The sequence below is a fragment of the Diorhabda sublineata genome, chromosome 4 (genome assembly GCF_026230105.1).
Source record: "Diorhabda sublineata isolate icDioSubl1.1 chromosome 4, icDioSubl1.1, whole genome shotgun sequence".
NCBI lineage: Eukaryota > Metazoa > Arthropoda > Insecta > Coleoptera > Chrysomelidae > Diorhabda > Diorhabda sublineata.
Window position 1 is genome coordinate 20,922,032 of NC_079477.1, and position 21,893 is coordinate 20,943,924.

Sequence of the window (21,893 nt, forward strand, 5' to 3'; positions counted from 1 at the left end):
TTTTGTAAAAATAGAATGTAATATTATTTTTTTAGGAAGAAAAACCTCTAGTACTGGACATTAATGAAAAGACTGGCGAAATTTTAATACAAGTCCACCCAACGATAACAAAGAAACTAAAGCCTCATCAACGAAAAGGAATTCAGTTTATGTGGAATTCTTGTTATGAAAGTATTGATCATATTAAGTCTCATCCTGGATCTGGATGCATTCTAGCTCATTGTATGGGACTTGGAAAAACGTTACAGGTATACAATTTCTTTTGTATAAACATAACCATCCAAGTAATTGTTTTCCGATCTTTCCATTACCATGCCACTTTGCCAGTATTCATAATATAGCACCATATTTTAATATACTTGTATGTTTTGCTGCCATATTAAAGTCTATCTCAAATCTAAATAGTCCAGGAGGAAGTGGCACATGAGTACCAAAATCTATTCGACATCGATTTTCTTATGGAATCCTCTTTAAATTTCCCCACTGATGATATAAATGTTCGTTGCCATGAGGCAACCTCGTGCCATATTATTTGAGGCGAAATTATATATTTTTATTATATTCTCTATTGAAATACAATTAAAAAAACCCTATGACTTTTCGCATCAAATGAATATTTTTGGAAGTTCGAAAAATCTCAAATTTGGGTATTTTTGATTCATAAAAAATATATGAAAGAAGGATACAATATAATTTTTTTTTCTATATACAATAATTAACAATATCCTTATCTCTCAGACTTAATATCCTAACACGTGGGCAGTATATATTTTTACTTAAATTTATATGGCTCGTTTCAATTCATATATGTATGGAACCATTTATCAAATTAATTTAATTTTATTTAAGGTTCTTAGTTTAGTTCATACTCTATTTTCTTATGAAGAAACGAATACCAAGCATGTTTTAATAGTGTGCCCTTTATCAACTGTTAGTAATTGGAAAAAAGAACTAGGCTTTGCGTTGGAAGACTTTAAAAATAAGAAGGAAATAAGTCTTTTCACACTTCCGTAAGTAATCAAAAAAGCAATATAATTATCCAATGTAGGAGTAAAAATATTTTGCTCCAAAAATAATAGGACAGAGATTGCAAAAATTTAATTATTATTTAGCAAGAATTATTTATTATTGGCATTTATTTATACCTAGTCATTGTTTTCTAATTACCGTGACTTATTTGTTTGCAAATGAGTCATCTACTTTTCTCGCAATTTGTTCTTTTAATAAAATTTAATTTAATTTCCCAGTCAATTTTTTTTCTTTCTTCTAACTTTATTTTTTTATATTAGTTTGTTTTTGACACCAGCCTACTTGTATAACCAACTACATAGTATGCCTTCATTTTGCCAATTTTTGAACCTGAATATTTTCTTCTTTTCAGGAAAATCTGTATCAGAGTTTGAACACAACACGTGATATTTCACTCCATATTAATAGTATGGATAATAATAATTTTTAATGGTTACATTCAGACATTATTAAAAGATGGAATCTCACTTCCCTATCTTTTTGCCTTTACATTCTTTTTAAATCTTGATGAATTTATTCAGGTGGATCGACATCGAGAACAGAGAATTACTCTCCCCGAAGCCATTTCAAAGAACACCTTTCACCAATGCTTTGGCACTGTATGAGGAACATATATTCAAGGAGACACTATACATCACAGTGCATTACAAACCTAATCTGAACGATAATCTTTGGTGGATGTATGTTCAGACACTGAACCTATTTACATACAACAATGACGATCATATATGAAATACAGTACACAATAGATTAATAGGTCAAAGTGTTGGCGAAGTCGATTCACGTCCTTTTCGCACAAGCACATCATTTGGCAGACAACGCACCTCACTTCAACGCAAGATGAACGGTTTTGCAAATATTTTCGACGTGATTATACTAATTTGACCTTGTTATATAAGAGTTTAATAGATTAAGTTTGATGTTTATTACTCCAGATCTTTTCCTTCTATTGTTAAGAAAATTCTCGAAAGGTGGCATTCTTGTATATAATATCATTAACAGAAATTCTTCAATCATAAGATAAGTGCTTTGAAATAATATTTACAAAAATCTAAAAATTAATTCTATTGTATTAAATGAAAAGAAGTGTTCAGTCTGGAATTAATTTAAATTCCACTTGAAACTTATTTCCCCGCACTGGTAGATAGCATAAATCTGTATTGATTTAACTTTTTAATTATAAGATTTTTTTCATTCTATTTTAGGCACAAAAAAAATATTGAAATGAAATATGAGATTGTAAAAAAATGGTACTTTAAAACCAAGAAATCGATATTGGTACTTGGTTATGAAGGGTTTGAAACATTAACCAATGAATGTAAATTGGATAAAAAAGCAGATGAAAATTTGAAGAGCAGAATTTTGGAAGCCCTTGTTGACCCAGGTATGGTATTGAGAACGTAGATGCGGATAGCAAGGTCATAAAATTGATAAATTTTTCTTTACATCTAAGCTCAGATGATTCTTATATAATATGATACTGAATTTTTCCAATTCCCCTCTTTAAAATACATTTTGATAAAAATCTACAAAAAGGAGTTCGAAACAGAATCTAAAAAACAATGTAAGGGTTTATTTTAATTTTAATCACATTTCTGATTTCATTTTTTCAAGCGACTACCAGTTACATCCAAAAAAGGTTCTTTTGAATTGAGGTCAGGTTACCTTTTCTTGGATTTCGATTTCCTACTCAGGAAATGAAATATACGTTGGTGGTTCCAGTATAAATGATCACAATATTGGTCTGACTCGCGAAATTAAAACCACCCCATTGAGCAAACCTTTCATTTGCTCTTTTGTATAACTGAACTCATCTTAAAATATATTTAACCACTTATGGTGTTATCGCTTCTTCGCCGGTCTGTGCAAAAAGTTGCTGATCCTATTCCCAATTTTATTTCCATAATTCTAATATAGACTTTGAACCATGTTTGCATCAAAAGGACATTTTTCTCATAGTCACTTCTTTCTAAAACCATCCATTTTATCATTGCCGGTTTTATTTCGCCATTTTCGCAATTTCCTTTTCTCATTCCATCTATTGCGTATGTAACTTTATTTTGATTATTTCTTCTATCTCCTCTACTTCTTTTCCTATGTTATATTTTTGTGTAGTACTATCATCAACGTCTGGTTATATTTGTCTTCAATTTTTTAATACTATTTGCGTTCGTTTACACCTTTTTATTCTCATTCAAAATCTTCTGTTGCCTATTTTTTTGTAACATTTATTTTTTCTCCAAATTTCTTTTTTGTCTCTCCTATTTCCTTCTTTTGCATCATTCCTTTTTTGTGATATTCTTCATTGCTTGTATTTTAGTTTGTATCTCTTTTCATATGCTATTTTCTTTTCCTTAAACACCATTGTTCCACACATCTGTCCATTTGATGTGCTTCTACCATCTTAACGCAATCTTTCTCCAAAATGGTCCTACGAGGATGTATTGATATTTAGATAGCCTAGACCAGTTCCATGCATAAACAAAATATTGCGTTACTAAAGCAACGAACAATAACTTATTTGTAGTGCCAGTGTAAAGTTTGTCGTCAAAAAAGTAAACCAGAGTTACGCAATAAATTAAAAGAAAAAAGTCCACCAAAATTGTGAACATCGAGGAGAATATGTTGAGTAATAAAATATTTTGACATTGAAATTTTGTTTGGTTCTATAGTAGGCTAAGAATTTTTCAATATATCCTCGTATTTCTCTTTTAGCGTTCTATTATCTATCGTTCTTTACTTTTGATAATTCCAAATTCCAGGAATTATGGAAATCTTCGACGGTATAACAAAAAATATAATTCGATGTATTGTTCATACTGTTTTTTAATGAAACATCAACTTTGATTAAAATTTTAGTTGATATAAAAATTTACCACAAATTCATCGTTCATCATTACATAAAATTATGAAAGAAATAAATTTCAAATAAGCTACATATGGCACAAGAAAATAATAAAATTGTACTTAGGCTGCCATCATATCATTGTGAATTGAATTCAATGGAATTGATTTGGGCTCAACTAAAAAATGAAGTGGCCACCAAAATACTACTTTTAAACTAAAAGATGTAAAGGATCTTTTAATGCAAGCCTAGGATTGTGGATGATCTTTGCTGATAATCTGTTCTTTCTCTAGTGATAACAGTGAAGCAGATTCTTAGTGAATAATTGTGCATATCTTTATATAAATTCATTTAGTGTTTTTTTAGCTGAAAATAATAGACAATTTAATTAATAGTTCTGGTATATTGTATAATGTTTATTTGTTACAAATAATGTAATAAAAAATTATGTAAATAGTTCCATGATTTTTATACCTAATCTGATTTCTAAGTACAAAAATTACTGTTTAGGTTGTTTATTAAGAAATATACCCTTCTTCATATAATTTGGAAAGTTTTATATGTTCTGGTACCTAATATTGCTATGAAATATTCCTTATTATTGTCCCGTATTTCTTCAATTGTTTCTATGTTCTTTTCGGGTATCATATTTATTTTCCAGATGCATTTTGTTGGTAATGGCTGGTTTTGCTTAGCATGTTCTCTCTCCTAACTCCTCTGTATTTTCTATTGTTCTCTACTCTTACTAGGTACTACATATTTACCTTTACTCGTCTTTGTTTCCATTTTCCCATTATGCTCTGGCAGTTTTTAGGTTTCTTTCCTTAATTATATTATTTTCTTCTTGTAATATATTTATCTTATCGTGTTTTCTTTGTCGGCGAATTCCCTCTTTTATAAATGTTTTTTAATAATAACAAATATTCTGTTGATATTACTGATGATATGTTTAGAAATATAGCACATTTTGTACCTCCAAGTGTTTTCTAAACAAAAATATCAAATATTTTAGTATATTTTTCATTTGGTTTGCTTTTGACATTTCGTATGTGAATAATTACGTTTCCAATAAAATAAACAAGAGAAATTAGAGGATCCTCAGTTAATTTCTGTTAACAAAGCAATATTTTTAATTTTTCCAGGACCCTCCTTAGTAGTTTGTGATGAAGGTCATTTAATAAAAAATAAAACTGCTATAAGGACCATGGCGTTAAATAATATAAAAACAAAAAGAAGAATTGTATTAACAGGAACTCCACTACAAAACAATTTGATTGAGTGTAAGTATTTATATTTAACTCTTAACATAAGTTTACTAAACAAGTTTTTTACTAGATTAAGAAAATTCAGACATGTTAAGAATAATGTTGCACTGTATGTATTCAAAATGAGCATTCCTTACCATTAATACAAACATAATAATGTAGATTATGAATGGTGGAATAAATCAACTTACATATTTGTATTTGGCTCCGTATTGCTACGATTGCTAGTAAAATTAGTATCTATCTTGATACTCTGCAATGCTTTTTTTAAACATACAGTAGTTTGATTCAAGAGATTATTTTTATTGTGAGTTGAAATATATGCATATATTTTTTAGATTATCATATGGTTCATTTTGTAAAACCTAATCTTTTGGGGACAATCAAAGAGTTCAAAACAAATTTTGTTAATCCCATAACAAACGGTCAATATGAAGATTCAACTGTAGGTGACATTAAACTTATGAGATCAAGAACTCACGTTTTGCATAAAATTTTAACAGAAACTGTTCAGGTAAAAATTAACTTATTTTTTTTGTCTATAAAATATAATTTGTCGAATAAACTAAAAAAAACAATAGTTCTAAATCTTGTATAGTATTGTTAGGGTTTATTTATTCATTATCCTTTCCAGATAATCTGATACCCTCAAATTTATTTTTATTTCCATTTCTATTACATTTGCTACCTTTCCAAAGGGGACACCACCAGTTTATATATTTTCGTTACTAGAAACACGTTAGGGCTCATAAACTGAGACGCTCAGTATTATTTATGTGATCTCTTTTACTTTTTTCGAAATTTTTATATGCTTTCCCCATTACTGGAAGAGACAAATATAATATAACCTGTTATTCGTTCTATCATTAAACTTTAAAATTCAATAGACACCCGTGAGGCTTCAGTAGATCCAGATAACCCACATTAAACCATTGAACTTTATATCAACATAGGTATTTTTATTTTGTTATATACAATCATCAATATTTCAAGTCAAAAAACTTCTAATTCTATAAACCTAAAGTTTAGCTGATTATTTACTTGAAAATAAGTTGAAATTGTAAAAACTAAATTTTAGGTATTGGTAATATTCCATTAAGTGCAACGATGTATATTAACTTTAGATTTGATTTTAATCTATTTTCCATAAATCAACTTATCAACTTAAAAGTGTATAATCACCGGTTCTTACATTATCTAAACAATTGTTTGGTTTTTAGTCATCTAGATATTTCCTCTCCTCGTTTTAACAAATCGATCAATTTTCATATAATTGTTGTCAATGCATTTGTTTAGTCTCTATAACACTCATGATAACGCTGATTATAAGTTTTTAAAAGTGTAATTACTATCCGCCCTCATTCTTTCTTGCAACGCGCCAATCGCTTGCTTACGTCACCAGCGCCGATCGAGTTTCGCCCGACAAGCTACAGCAGCATCAACACCACGTTGTTTCGTTTTACCCTCCTATCGAGTCGTATAAGTTGTATTTTTTGTTAGGATGTCGAAGCCTGGATCGAAAAAGGTTCGTTATAAATATTGTATTGTACCAAAATGTACCAACACCACTATTACTGCATCAATAAAGTAGTTTTAAGTATCCCTAAGGGAGAAAAAAATGGTGTAATGCAATGAAAAAGGTCAATAAAAGAAATACTGTTTTATCAAGTATAAGTATTCGGTTTCGTTGTGAAGATCACTTCAAGGTGAATAGGTACTTTCATTTATTAAATAGCATATCAAAACCTTACGATACACGGTAGTTTGGCGTATTATTGTAACAATAATATAGTAGTTTTAAAGTGTTACTTGGGTTCTGATTTTTTTTGCGTTGGCGTGGCCACTATACGGAATCTAATCAGAATATTGTTAAAGAAAGAAAAAGAAGGGCACCACCGTTTTTTCCAAACTAATAATTTTTTCAAGTGAAAAATGAAGTCCGTCCGATTCTCATGACAAAATCGTCAAAATGCGGTTTATAAAACTACATTTTTTATGTTGGTTGACATATTTTGCTAGTTCTGCGGCATTAACTAAATTTTGTTAATAAAATCTAGGAATACTATAACATTTAGAAAATAATACTATTTCCTTATCTCATTTTAATTATTTTGTGATGAGAATCAGACACTTTTTTACTCAAACACCATAAGTCCAACAAAATCGAAGTCTAATTTGCTCCAAATTAAATGTAATATATTTGTTTAAACTTAAGAGGTTCCGTGAACATATCTTTTTGCTTTTGCAAGAATATGTTATTCTATCGATATGTCTGTTCATCTCACGGACTATAACACTCTATAACACAAAATAGCACTTTAGTCATTAGCATTTTTGTCAAATAAGCCGGCCGCTCTCCTACGCAATCGGCGCTGATGACATATAATTTGGAAGGGATCTCGAGCGGTATAAAATATATCCAGACTTCTAAACTTCGTAATTTTGTTAATACCAATCCTATCGACTTGAAATATTTCCATTATTCTTGTGAAATTAAGTAGTGTTTATTTTCGATAAAAAAGAATACACTTTTTTAAAAATTTCAAAGCCTATTGTAAATACACATTTTTGATTCCTGTCTTAGGAGTCGCAAGTAATATTTTATTTTAATCTATTTCATTTTGACTAGTTTTTTGTCTAAAAATATGATTCAACATTTGCGTATTTTGTAATAAAAATTTGGTTTCAAATCATTATATTAATATTTTATAGAGAGTTGAAGATACGGAGCTTGAAATGTATTTACCCAAGATGTTAGACCATGCAGTTTTCATCCAACTTCATCAAGTACAAGTTAATCTTTACAATCATTATTCTAATTTAGTGCGACATAATGTAGATAAAACCACAGGAAACAGATTTCTTGCCGATTTTCACATGTTTCAGTATCTTTGTACACATCCTCATTTATTAGCATTAATGGAAAAATCCAAAAATAAGAAAGTAAAAGAGCAGGATGTGATATGTGAAGATGATGAGCCGGCGCTAAATGTGGTAAACTGGTGGAAAGACATAATGCCTCAAGATGCAGACTCTAAAATAGAATATGGTCATAAATTAGTAGTTTTAAAATCAATTATAGAGGAGTGCGAAGCCATCGGTGATAAGTTGTGAGTATTAGATTAGAACCAATTGTCAAACTTTATTAATTAATATTTTTCTTCTAGTAGTTAACTGTAAATAGATGAAAAATCTCATTCATATATATATATATATATATATATATATATATATATATATATACAGTGCTTTTCAGATAAAAGTATCCACCTTTAATAACTTTTGTAATACTGGTATTTAGAAAAAATCCAAAAACACGTCAATTTATGTTGGAAGGGGCAAGCATTATGGTTTATTTAAACTTACTGGAAAAGCCACCCCCTCACCCCTAGCAGCATGCCCTTTATTTTTTTTAAATTACTTTTCATATTTTTTATGTAAAATTTGGATACTCCTCTTTGAGCTGATTTCAAAAATGTATAATACTTGTAGGTTAAAGTGGTTAGTTTATGAGATAAACAATTTTTCTTTTAAGAGCACAAATTTTAGTTATTATTTACTTTCACCTTATTTGCCTGTACTAAAATGGGTTGTACAACAGTTCAAACTCTTTAATCTTTTTAACTGTGCTAATTATTCTACTTAAAAAATCCAAACAACAAAAAACTCTACTTTTTATTAAAGTATGACATTGTCAACTAGTATTTGTAGTCACTATTGATAGTGTAATTTAATACATTATTTATTTTGTTTCTCTGAAATGTTTTACTCTTTGCAAGAAAGAATTGAAATTGTAGGTTTATACTACCAAAATAATAATTGTGCAAGAGCTGCTGCTAGAATAACGAATTACATGACGGAAGACATGCAACTCATAAGTATGTAATTCAACTGATGGAGAAATTTACCACAACAGGGTCTGTTTGCAATAAAGTGCATAAGCGAGAGGGACTTGTAAATAACGAAGCAATCCAAGTGGCAATTTTAGGGCAAGTCAGCTTAGAGGCTCAACAACCCCAATCGTTGTCAACAATAAGTAGAGCGATCGGTGTTTCATCTTCTACAGTTTTCCGAGTTCTACATAAATACAAGTACCACCCATACAAAGTTAAGTTGGTGCACGAGTTGAATGAAGATGATTTTGATCGTCGTCTAGAGTTTTGCGAATCAATGACGCAAATTATCAATAACAATCCACAATTGTTAAACAATATTTGCTTTTCTGATGAATGCTCATGGTTATTAAATGGCTTAGTAAGTAGGCATAATTGTAGATATTGGGCTGAAAGTGATCCACATATTATGCGTGAATTCCATACACAACATCCCCAAAAGTTAAACGTTTGGTGTGGTATCCTAGGTGACCACATTGTCGGACCTTTCTTCATCAACGGAAATTTAAATGGTGAATCACATCTTGAGTTACTCAGGGAAGGGGTTGACCCACGTATTACAACAATAATAGAAAATGATGATAACCTTTCCGAAGATTTCCTGATATTTCAACAATACGGAGCTCCCCCACACTATGCTATGCCTGTCCGACAATTTTTAAACGAAACATTCCCCGCTCGTTGGATAGGTAGAAGGGGGCAGATGATGGAGTGGCCACCTAGGTCACCGGATTTAACACCCCTAGACTTCTTTTTATGGGGGTATTTAAAAACAAAAGTTTATGCTACCCAACCAGAATCTCTGGATGATTTACGAGAGAGGATAGAAAATGAATGTCGACAATTAAATCCAGCCGTATTAAGCAATGTCAGAGAGGCATTTCAAAATAAGATTATACCATTGTATGGAAGTGAATGGTACTCATTTTGAACACTTATTGTAACTTCATAATAAATAGCACAGTTAAAAAGATTAAAGAGTTTGAACTGTTGTACAACCCATTTTAGTACAGGCAAATAAGGTGAAAGTAAATAATAAGTAAAATTTGTGCTCTTAAAAGAAAAATTGTTTATCTAATAAACTAACCACTTTAACCTACAAGTATTATACATTTTTGAAATCAGCTCAAAGAGGAGTATCTAAATTTTACATAAAAAATATGAAAAGTAATTTAAAAAAATAAAGGGGATGCTGCTGGGGGCGAGGGGGTGGCTTTTCTAGTAAGTTTAAATAAGCCATAATGCTTGCCCCTTCCAACATAAAGTGACGTGTTTTTGGATTTTTTCTAAATACCAGTATTACAAAAGTTATTAAAGGTGGATACTTTTATCTGAAAAGCACTATATATATATATATATATATATATATATATGAATTTTTTTATTTTTTATCTCTTAATCTTTTGATATATTAATGCGCTTCTAAATGTTCTTGATTTTGGGTCTCTTCTATTTTAAAATTAATTATTTTTGATAATTTTTAAAAGAAAGATAAATAAATTTTGACGTTTCGACTTTTCTTTAAGTTTTTATCAAAATATTTTGATCTTCCATTACTAATTGTGCTATAATACTTCAAATGGAAGCTTCCATAGCACAACCATCAATTTGTATATTTCATTTTCATATTTGAAGTACGTTGTAAGTGTGAGTTCTATAGCTTTTATAATAGGAATATTTGTGTATAAAGAAACCACATCTAACAAAATAAATACATATTCGTTTATTTTTATACTTTTAATTTTTTCTTCGAATCCTATGTGTTTTTGATATAGTATTTGTTTTGATATAAATTTTTTTTTCAAAATATTTTTGAAATAATTAGATAATTGGATGAGAGTAGTTTGAATATTTCAATATTAGGTTATCAATTTTCTTAATATTTTTTTGCATTCATTAAAAAGTGATTCAGTTCTTTCTCCACATGTTTCTTCAAATTTTTGTAAAATGTTAGTATCAATATTTATAAATTGAATATTTTCGTAATTTTTCAGATTCTGTTTGGCTTCAGTTCCATATGTAAGTTCAATATTATTATAGGTAGGCATTATTTCATCCATGCCGGTATAAATTTCTCTAATTTTTTATCTCTTAGATCTTTTGATATATTTATGCTTCTAATTGTTCTTGATTTTTGGTATCTTCTCATTCGAAATTCTCTTTTTTTTTTCGATAGTTTTTGAAAGATGGATAGGTGTTGACATTTCCACTTTTCTTTGAGTTTTTTTAGACAATTAAAATTGATAAAACGATAAAATTGAAATTAATTATATCAAATTAATTGATTAAATTATTTAGTTATGTTTGCGTAAATTTCCTCTATTCATTACTATTATGAGCTAGGTCCTTTGTTTCTTTCCAGTTTATTCCTTGTTCATTCAATATTTCTGTTATACTTTATCTCACGTTTTTCTTGGTCTACCTCTCTTTCTGTTTTTGCTAATTTTCACTTTCCATAATCTTTTAACTGGTCATTCTTCATTCATCCGCTGTAAGTGCCCCGCTATTTTAGTTTTCTTTCCTCTATATAATCTAATGTAGGTTGTATATTTAGAACTTTTCTGTCAATACCCAGGATTCATATCCGAATGTTAGAATTGATCTATATATTGTTTTGAATATTCTTAGTTTGGTGACTCTGGATATTTTTTTATTTATGAATTTAGTGTTCATGGTATAATATAGTTTATTGTTATTTTCAATTCTGTTATTTATATCTGCATCTTGTGTCCCATTGTTCCTAGGTATGGGCAGTGTTTACTTGTTCCAGAGTTTTTGTATCGATTCTTATATTTATCTTGATCTCTTCTTATCCAATAACAATCTTTTTGTCTTGTTCTTGTTTATTTTCTGATCAGTTCCACAACTCAATATTTTCTTGTAACTCTTTTTCGTTCTTTGCTATTAGCATGACATCATCTGCAAATGTTCCTTCACAGATGTTATTGCATGTTCTATCTCTTCTTTACCAATTTTTATTTCTGTTTCTTCCTATATGTTAATTTGTACTATTTCTTATATTATTTATTCTTGGTAATATTCTTTCCACCTTTGTATGATTTCTTCTTCCTTTTAATATTTCGCCATTCTTATTTTTAACAAAATATGTGTCTTGTTGGTTTTCTGTTCTCATATTTGTTAATGTTTTGTAGAAGAGTTTTTAATTTGCTTTAGAGTCTTATATTTTTTCTCCAAATTTTTGCCATTCTTCATTCTTTAATGTTTTAATAAATTCTTCGGTTTTTCTCTTTCTTCTTTGTATATGTTATATTGTTCTTCTGTTCACTTTGATATATAATTTTTCCATGCTATTTTCTTTTTATTTACTTGATTTTTTATTTCCCTCGACTACTACGATGTATCATATTATGTTTCACATATTTCTTATGCAGCATTTAATATAATATTTTTAAAGTAATTCCATGATTCTTCTACATTTACATTCACTATTTATTCGGAAATCACTTTATTATTTATCTCTTCTTGTATTTTTCTTTTTTTTTTGTTGATTTACAAGTATAGTTTCTTCTCACATTTATTATCCCAAATATGATTGATGTACTTTTAAAATATTCAAAAAATGTTCCTCATTTCATTTTACAGATTAGTATTCTCTCAAAAGATAGCAGAACTTGATTTGATAGAGCATTTTCTAAGAACAATTGGTACCAAAGAATGTCAGATATGGAAGAAGAAGGTAGATTATGACCGTATAGATGGCACTGTCTCTCCTGAATATCGTACAAATATCTGTGATAGTTTCAACAATGAAAAAAATGTTCAGTGCAGGTGGGTCATATTATTTTTCCAACTGTTAACTTTTTTCATCCAACTTTCAAGATGTACTATTAATATTTGCAGTTCAGTAAAATGTATCAAATATTTTTCTGCATTTATGTGTATAAACAAGTATAAATAATGTTATATAAATATAAATAGGTTAGCTGATAATCTTTTACCTAGAACTTGGCTTTTTTCTATATGATCATACAAGTTATAACTTATTCGAAAAGTGGTATAGACTGTGATTACTTATGGACTTCTGCACTCCAATTCGTTTCTACTTCTAATAATCCACAATACTGTATTTTTTTTCCTTCACTTTTTTCACCTTTTTCAATCACCCTTTATAAGATAATATATTTTTGTTCTGGATCAATAAATCATATTTTTAGAAACACTATTTTTTACGATTTCGTACAATCTGTTACTAACAATTATAGCCGGATTGTACATTGTATACGATTATATAATCGTTTTGTCGGAAATCATCACATTCTTATAATCCCCCTTCATATCGGCAACACCCCCATTGGCCATCCACCTGTCCGTCCGATTCAGTGTCATTGAGCATATCCGCACTTATTTACTTTTTGCATAACCCCTGTAGATGCTACCGTCATTACTTGCAAACCATCTAGACACTTCTTCTATTTCTTTTAAACCCTCTGGAAACTTCTTCATGTAAGTAACCTTCCGACGGCCATCCGACTGTTCAGCCGATGATTCATTGTTCTAGGACATACGTATATTCTCACTCTCTTTTTCCATGTATATTTTCCGACAACCTTTCAGTATGCCGCAACCATCTCACACTTTTTTAAAACTTTGTTTCTGGTGGATATTTATAAAAATTCTTCAGTCCAATTCAATTCTACTTCTAATATCTCACGACACTGTTTTCAACAATATTTTTGCCCCTTTTTTCACCTTTTTCTCCTTCTTAAATCACCCTTTTTGAATATATATTTTCCAGCACCCTTTCAGTATGCCGCAACCTCTCTTTCATGAAACTTTGTTATTGATGTATATTTATTCTTCAGTTCTGTTTCTTCAAAGTTCTTCATTTGTTTTTATTCCCCTGATGAAGATGTTCATAAACACTTTCTTATTCCATATAACCAGTTTTGTTTCTTTTTCCGTATCTTATATCGTATTATTGTTCGAATTTCGATTGCCAATCTTATTAATTTACTTCATAATTCCACAGCATTACTTTCATTATTCTTTTATGGGAAATATTTCACTTAGTGACCCACTTCCTTAGAGGTGTGAGGTCAGGATACCATGATGCAATCTGAAGTAATCTCTCAGGAGTTATTTCTATTCAAGTCATAGCTTCGAATATATAGGACAGGATATAGACTCCCATTCTAGTCTGAAGTTTCATCATTTCTGCTCTTAAACTTTCACACTTTTATAAACAAAACGGTTATAGTATGGTGAAAAGTACCTTTTACCCAATTTCTGGTTTTCTAACCGCCTCATATATCCCTATGTGCTGGCACCCTGATTAGAAGAAGAGATTACCAAATAGGAACTAATGAATTAATCTCTTTTATGGCAATTTAAATGTCGGATAAGTTAACTCCCTTTTCTCTCTTTCTGTTGGCTTCTGAACACATCGTCCAATAGCTAGAACTTATGCTTGGAAGACTATAGTGTATTCGGGTTGACGGAACTTGACTCATGTACTCCTATTCCCGGTTTTATGCAGCATTGGAAAAAGTATACTATGTCAGGGTATGTTATCTGATTCGTATAAATTTTTTTTGTTTCGAAAATACTGAGATCTTTGACAGATTGGAGTTTACGAAATGTTGGTTAAAAAAGTGACAAAGAAAGGGTTACTTACTAGCGATGGATATAAGGCTTCTTATCATTGAAAACAGCTCAAAAGCTTTTGGAAACCCTTTTCCATTAGGTTAACAAATCATTTATCGAAATCAGAAATTTTTAGAATTAATTCTAAAAGTTTTCTTAGCTTAAAAAAATTCTCAAGTAATTTACCCACCACTAGTACAGTGACCTAAGATTCAATATTATATGTTAATTTATAGGATCGATATTATTATAATGATTTTTAGGCTATTATTAATGTCCACAAAAGTAGGCGGCTTAGGCTTAAATTTAACGGCAGCCAACAGAGTGGTTATAATGACTGTCCATTGGAATCCATCATATGACACTCAAAGTGTCTTTAGAGTGTATAGGTTCGGACAAAAAAAGAAAGTTTTTGTCTACAGACTAATTTCTCTTGTAAGTATATCTCACCTCTCAAATTTAAAATCAATTGTTTCGTGTTTCGTGAAAGTTGTGTGATAGTGTGAATTTTTGGATTTAGTATAGTGTGCAACATTTCCAATTGTCAGATGTAATTAAAGTTAATAGAATATCCTTTTTGTTACCATAATCTACTGCATAAATGAATTCAATGCAATGTATCCAAGAACTGGATAAATTTTTCTCCCGAAATAATTGCTATATTGACAGATGAACTTTAGCATGTTATGCAGAAGAAACGGTAGAGGTCTTCCATCGCGTGACTAATACATCAGCAACGATATTCATCTAAATATACTAGGTAAATATGTTAAAAATCTAAAATTAAGATTAGCCATGCAAGCTTATTACTGGAGAGCTGATTTTTATGTAGTTCACAAATGACCCTTTATTAACTGATTTATATTATGAGCGTTAGTAGATTCACACTAGGGTAACGTTGATGGCAGAATATTTGTCTAAGATGTGGAATTGCAGCAAAATATCTCCCATAGTTCAATAGCATTAAATTCGCTATAGTAGGTTGGTAGCCGTAAGACTTCATGATCATGATTGCCGACCAATTCATTAATGACATATACATTTTCTTTTCGGTTCATTTTCGCAAGAATAGTTCGAGTGTGGAGCGGTTTTCATTGAACTCAACATTGTTGGGTTTTATCCAAATGATAATTTAATATGTTTCTGACTTAGAAGGTTGCTTTTTTGCGAGTATACTATGATAAGGCACAATGTCCATTACTACAATAACGGTTTTTCTAAATTAGGAATTAACAGTGACGCAATCTACGTTGCCAACATTTCACCGTTCATTTCACCTTGGTAATTTGACAACGATGATTTAGCGGAAACCACTTAACTGGTATTTTCTACGAATCCTTTTGAACAATAATAAAACATTTACTGTCGTAACCTCCAAGTTACGCTTTTAACATTATTGTCCTGCCAAGGACTTAATTTGTTTCCTTTGGCATATATCCATGTTTCATCTTCAAATATAACTGGTCTTGAAAATACACTTCTACTTTGTTATATATTTGTTTCAGTAACATCGATACTAATAGAAAGAATTCCTTATTCTTCAGTTCGTCATTTATGGCTTTGAGAGTAACATGTTACCCTAAAAAATAAAAAGTTTGAAACTACCTAATCTGTATAGCTGAATATTATTCTTTTTTGATTATCTAATAGGCTGAGGTAACACTTTATAACTAATTTTTTCTATGAGTGTAGGCATAAATTATTACCCCATGTAAGCAAAATCATGAAATGACAAGACCCAGAACCTCTTTGATTGAACCTCATTAAATTACCATTTTTCTATGAGTTTCAGATACCCATGTGCACTAGAATATGTAATCCTAATTAAGTGTAAGTTGACTTTGGAGTGCGGTCTGATGTGAGAAATAGGTCCAGTTTGTGTTTTGTTTCTAGATCGTTCACGTTGAAATGAGATACATGAGAAATGTTTGACGTTTTTCTGTTAGCCTCTATTTTGGTAATGCCAACAAAAGCAGAACATCCTAAGTATAACTATAAAATAGAATTTTCATTAGCAGTTAATGTTTTGGTTTTTGTGTTTGGGAAAATAACAGTAACGTGTACCGGTTCACATTGTACCGTACTTTTACAATTTTTAGGAAATGTCTTATAATGTTTTAACAAACGAGCCTCGAACATCACGTTATCGTCTAGAGGATAGGCGAAAATTCGCGACACATCTTTTGATAGGTTGATAGTTGTTTGCATATTTGTATATCATGTATTGGAATATAGGATAATTATCGTTTCGCGCTATATATTTTTGTAAGAATCATAGGATATGGTTATGTTTCTTTCACGTAAACTTTGTCACCTACTTCATACTTCGGTTTGTTCTCAGAAACATGTTTGTCAAAACGAGTTTTAGCTTTTCTTTTTGTATTAAGGTTTTCTCCCTTGCTACTTTGCTACTTTATAGTAAGTAATAAGATTTACAGTTATTTATGTCTCTAATATATTTGGTGAGTAGTTCTTGTTCATTATACAATGTTTCTGGTAGTCTACTGGATGCATGTCCGAATATAAGTTCGAATGGGGTAAAACGTGTGTCTTGTTTATGGAATTGTTATATGTAATAATTGAGAAATGTAAAATACTGAAGGGGTGTTTGTTGGAGTGATCTGCTAAATTTATTCGAATCATTTCTAATAAAGTAGCGTGTGATCTTTATAAAGATCCTTTACTTTGTGGATGACTGACGCTCGAATATGTTAGTTCAATATCAAACGTATTACATAGGTCTTCTATTAGCCCGTTATTGATTTCGCGACCGGCATCGCACTGAAACTGATTTTGCACTTTTATCCTTAAGAGGGATGCTTGAGAGAACTTTGTTAGTTCGTCTTTTATCGTAAGGGCATAATTTCTTTGAGGTACTATATCAATATTAATGCGTTCGAAAGGTGTTTTCGAAGTTTCGGTTATAAGGAGGGGACTATCCATGTTTTTGCGGCAGATTTTTTATTATTGACAAGTGTGGCATGACATAATATAATTTTGTACATCTCGAGTGACCCCGGTCCAATTTGTCGAATTCGCCTAATAGTTTCATTAATTCTGTGGTGAGGATTTTTTTTACCGTTATAAAATTTAACTAAAATGGTTGGTATTTGATGTTGATCAGGTTCTTTAGTAACATTTTGAGAAATCTTCAACTTCTTATCTTCAACTGAATATTTTTCTGAGGGTTTAAACAAACCTCGGTTTCTATAAATTGCTGCAAATAAGTGTTCACAATCACTAGTTGTTTCATATGGTATAAGAATAAGGAGGTATTTTCTATTTTTGACGGTTTTACTGCTAAATTCGTTTACTGTTGCGTAAGAAAACTCAGGGCTTTCTGAAAATCTTATTTTCTTGAAAAATAGTTGAAATGTTTTTATTTTGCTTGTCTAGTATTTGGTTATTAGAATATTCGATTTTGGAATAATCGTTTAATGATTTTGTTTTGTATAGCTTATCAAAAGAGAGAATTCTGTTTCGATGACTTCCCAGTCGACTTCTGTTTTACCTTCGTCTGTTTGTTCGGATAACCCTGCAATTTCATGAGAGGTAGATTGAGTAAGGTAAACATTTGGAATTTCCTAGTTTTGGAAGAAAGAATGGAAATCTTTTACGTGTTTGTTTTTTATTTGAGAAAAAGCATCTGCATTTTTATTAATTTGCTAGATTTGAATAGGATTTGGTAATCATATTCTTCTAATTTGAGGCGCCATCATGCAAGACGACTACCAGGATCTTTTATTGAAAATAGCCAGTTAACTGACGATGATCAGTTATTAGAGTAAATTTTCCTCTATATAAATAAGGTCTAAGTGTTTCACTGCCTATACAATTGCTAAAAGTTCTCTTCTATCGTAGAGTATTTTGCTTCGGGTTTGCACAGTGTCCTAGACGAATAAGCTATAGGTAAATCTTTTCCTATTGGGCCTTGCGATAAAACTGCGCCGATTCCAAATGCGCTAACATCTGTAGCTAAAAGGAAAGGTTCTTCAAAGTTTGGGTTGGTAGGTAGGGAGTAGTTAAAACTACTATAAACCCGATAGTAGCCTCAAAAAGGATTTAATTTCTTTTTAGTTTGTGGGTTGAGGGATTTTCTTTACACATTCAATTTTAGCTGGAAATGTCTTAACCCCATTTTCTGTAATTCAGGCTGAAGTGTGAGGTTGACTTTTTGAAGTCTCTTAAATACATCTGTTAAGTTAGAAATATGCTCCTGTATAGTCGGGGAATAAACAATAATGTCGTCCATGTAGACGAGGCATCTTTCATTTTGAATTCCAGTATCCATTACCCTCTAGAATGTCGAAGAGGTATTTTTTAGATAAGACGGCATTCTAAGAAATTCGAAATGTCCGTTTTTGACGGTAAAAGTGGTCTTTGGTATATCTTTATCATCAGGCGTTATTTGAATCTGATAAAATCCGGATGCGAGATCTAGTGTTGTAAAATAATGACAATTTCCGAGCTGATCCTATAGATCTCCAATATTTGGCAACGGGTCCTTATCATCTAAGGTTACTGTACTATTGTACTATTTCAGATAATCTGTAAGATTCAAAATTTGTTGCCTGATTGTCTTGAGCAACTGGAGCTCTTTCTGTGGTTGGAGGATCGTTTCGAATTCGCTCCGGTACGTGTTTCAGGCATTGTATTTATAATTCAAATGAATAGATTCAAAATATAAATCAATAATGATAAAAGAAATTTTTAAATAAAATGAAACGAAATGATTCTTAGGGTAATATTTTCATTCCTTCCTTGGCATCTGAAATCGTTGTACGTGAGCTTTGCTACACCTGGTTAGCAATTTGCGTGTTCCTGGTACCGTCAGCTTCGAATGGAAATAAAGCTGGTACTTGAATATTCCTTGAAGATTTAAGAACCACCACACTTAGCTATGCAATCCTTGTTCTAAATGTGTTCCTACTGACTACGCCACTATTATATTCAACAAGTCACTTTTGATTTTTTTTTTCAAAATATTTTTATAAAGTCGAAACGTCAAATATTATTTTTCTTTCAAAAATTATTAAAAAGGCTAGTTTTAAAACAGAAGAAACCTAAAATCATGAACATTTACATGCATTAATATATCAAAAGGTCTAAGAAATAAGAAATTGAAGAAATTATATATATATATATATATATATATATATATATATATATATATATATATATATACAGTGCTTTTCAGATAAAAGTATCCACCTTTAATAACTTTTGTAATACTGGTATTTAGAAAAAATCCAAAAACACGTCAATTTATGTTGGAAGGGGCAAGCATTATGGCTTATTTAAACTTACTGGAAAAGCCACCCCCTCACCCCTAGCAGCATCCCCTTTATTTTTTTAAATTACTTTTCATATTTTTTATGTAAAATTTGGATACTCCTCTTTGAGCTGATTTCAAAAATGTATAATACTTGTAGGTTAAAGTGGTTAGTTTATGAGATAAACAATTTTTCTTTTAAGAGCACAAATTTTACTTATTATTTACTTTCACCTTATTTGCCTGTACTAAAATGGGTTGTACAACAGTTCAAACTCTTTGATATTTTTAACTGTACTATTTATTCTACTTAAAAAATCCAAACAACAAAAAACTCTACTTTTTATTAAAGTTTGACAGAGGCTCAACAACCCCAATCGTTGTCAACAATAAGTAGAGCGATCGGTGTTTCATCTTCTACAGTTTTCCGAGTTCTACATAAATTCAAGTACCACCCATACAAAGTTAAGTTGGTGCACGAGTTTAATGAAGATGATTTTGATCGTCGTCTAGAGTTTTGCGAATCAATGACGCAAATTATCAATAACAATCCACAATTGTTAAACAATATTTGCTTTTCTGATGAATGCTCATGGTCATTAAATGGCTTAGTAAGTAGGCATAATTGTAGATATTGGGCTGAAAGTGATCCACATATTATGCGTGAATTCCATACACAACATCCCCAAAAGTTAAACGTTTGGTGTGGTATCCTAGGTGACCACATTGTCGGACCTTTCTTCATCAACGGAAATTTAAATGGTGAATCATATCTTGAGTTACTCAGGGAAGGGGTTGACCCACGTATTACAACAATAATAGAAAATGATGATAACCTTTCCGAAGATTTCCTGATATTTCAACAAGACGGAGCTCCCCCACACTATGCTATGCCTGTCCGACAATTTTTAAACGAAACATTCCCCGCTCGTTGGATAGGTAGAAGGGGGCAGATGATGGAGTAGCCACCTAGGTCACCGGATTTAACACCCCTAGACTTCTTTTTATGGGGGTATTTAAAAACAAAAGTTTATGCTACCCAACCAGAATCTCTGGATGATTTACGAGAGAGGATAGAAAATGAATGTCGACAATTAAATCCAGCCGTATTAAGCAATGTCAGAGAGGCATTTCAAAATAGATTATACCATTGTATGGAAGTGAACGGTACTCATTTTGAACACTTATTGTAACTTCATAATAAATAGCACAGTTAAAAAGATTAAAGAGTTTGAACTGTTGTACAACCCATTTTAGTACAGGCAAATAAGGTGAAAGTAAATAATAAGTAAAATTTGTGCTCTTAAAAGAAAAATTGTTTATCTCATAAACTAACCACTTGAACCTACAAATATGAAAAGTTTAAATAAGCCATAATGCTTGCCCCTTCCAACATAAATTGACGTGTTTTTGGATTTTTTCTAAATACCAGTATTACAAAAGTTATTAAAGGTGGATACTTTTATCTGAAAAGCACTATATATATATATATATATATATATATATATATATGGAAGTAAATTTACGACCTTTTAAACGTTTTTTCAGTCGAGGAAAGAGATGATAGTCGGACGGAGCCAAATCTGGCGAATAAGGGAGATGTTCAGTAATTCAAACCCTAAATCAAGAATTTTTTGCTTGGCAACATGAGATTTTATCTTTAGTTTTTTTCCGAAGAGTGGTCAGTAATGTGGAATAGTAATCTCCAGTTATTGTTCTATCCTTATCCAAAAATCTATTTCCAGCAGATGTTTGGTCACGAAACTTCTTAGGTCTTGGAGAACCAGAGTGTCGCCATTCCATCGATAGTTGCTTTGTTTCTGGATCGTAGAAATGTACCCAAGTCTCATCCATAGTAACAATTCGGTTTAAGAAGTCTACATCGTTTTCAAATCGAGCACAAATTGAACCCGATGCTTCTACTCTTGCACGCTTTTGGTCAACATTCAAACATTTGAGGATACATTTTGCAACAATTTTTCTCA

General features: G+C 30.8%; 1 protein-coding gene across 3 annotated transcripts in view; it reads left to right on the forward strand.

Moving 5' to 3' along the window:
• LOC130443585 (transcriptional regulator ATRX-like) overlaps positions 1-21,893 on the forward strand; it is a 108,035-nt gene that overhangs the window by 63,325 nt on the left and 22,817 nt on the right. For all 3 annotated transcript variants that reach the window (XM_056778331.1, XM_056778330.1, XM_056778332.1), the window contains 8 exons: positions 36-248; positions 850-1,010; positions 2,235-2,413; positions 5,017-5,154; positions 5,478-5,653; positions 7,852-8,249; positions 12,636-12,821; positions 14,900-15,071. In XM_056778331.1, the coding sequence (XP_056634309.1) occupies positions 36-248; positions 850-1,010; positions 2,235-2,413; positions 5,017-5,154; positions 5,478-5,653; positions 7,852-8,249; positions 12,636-12,821; positions 14,900-15,071 (1,623 nt within the window). The remainder of the gene's footprint in view (positions 1-35; positions 249-849; positions 1,011-2,234; positions 2,414-5,016; positions 5,155-5,477; positions 5,654-7,851; positions 8,250-12,635; positions 12,822-14,899; positions 15,072-21,893) is intronic.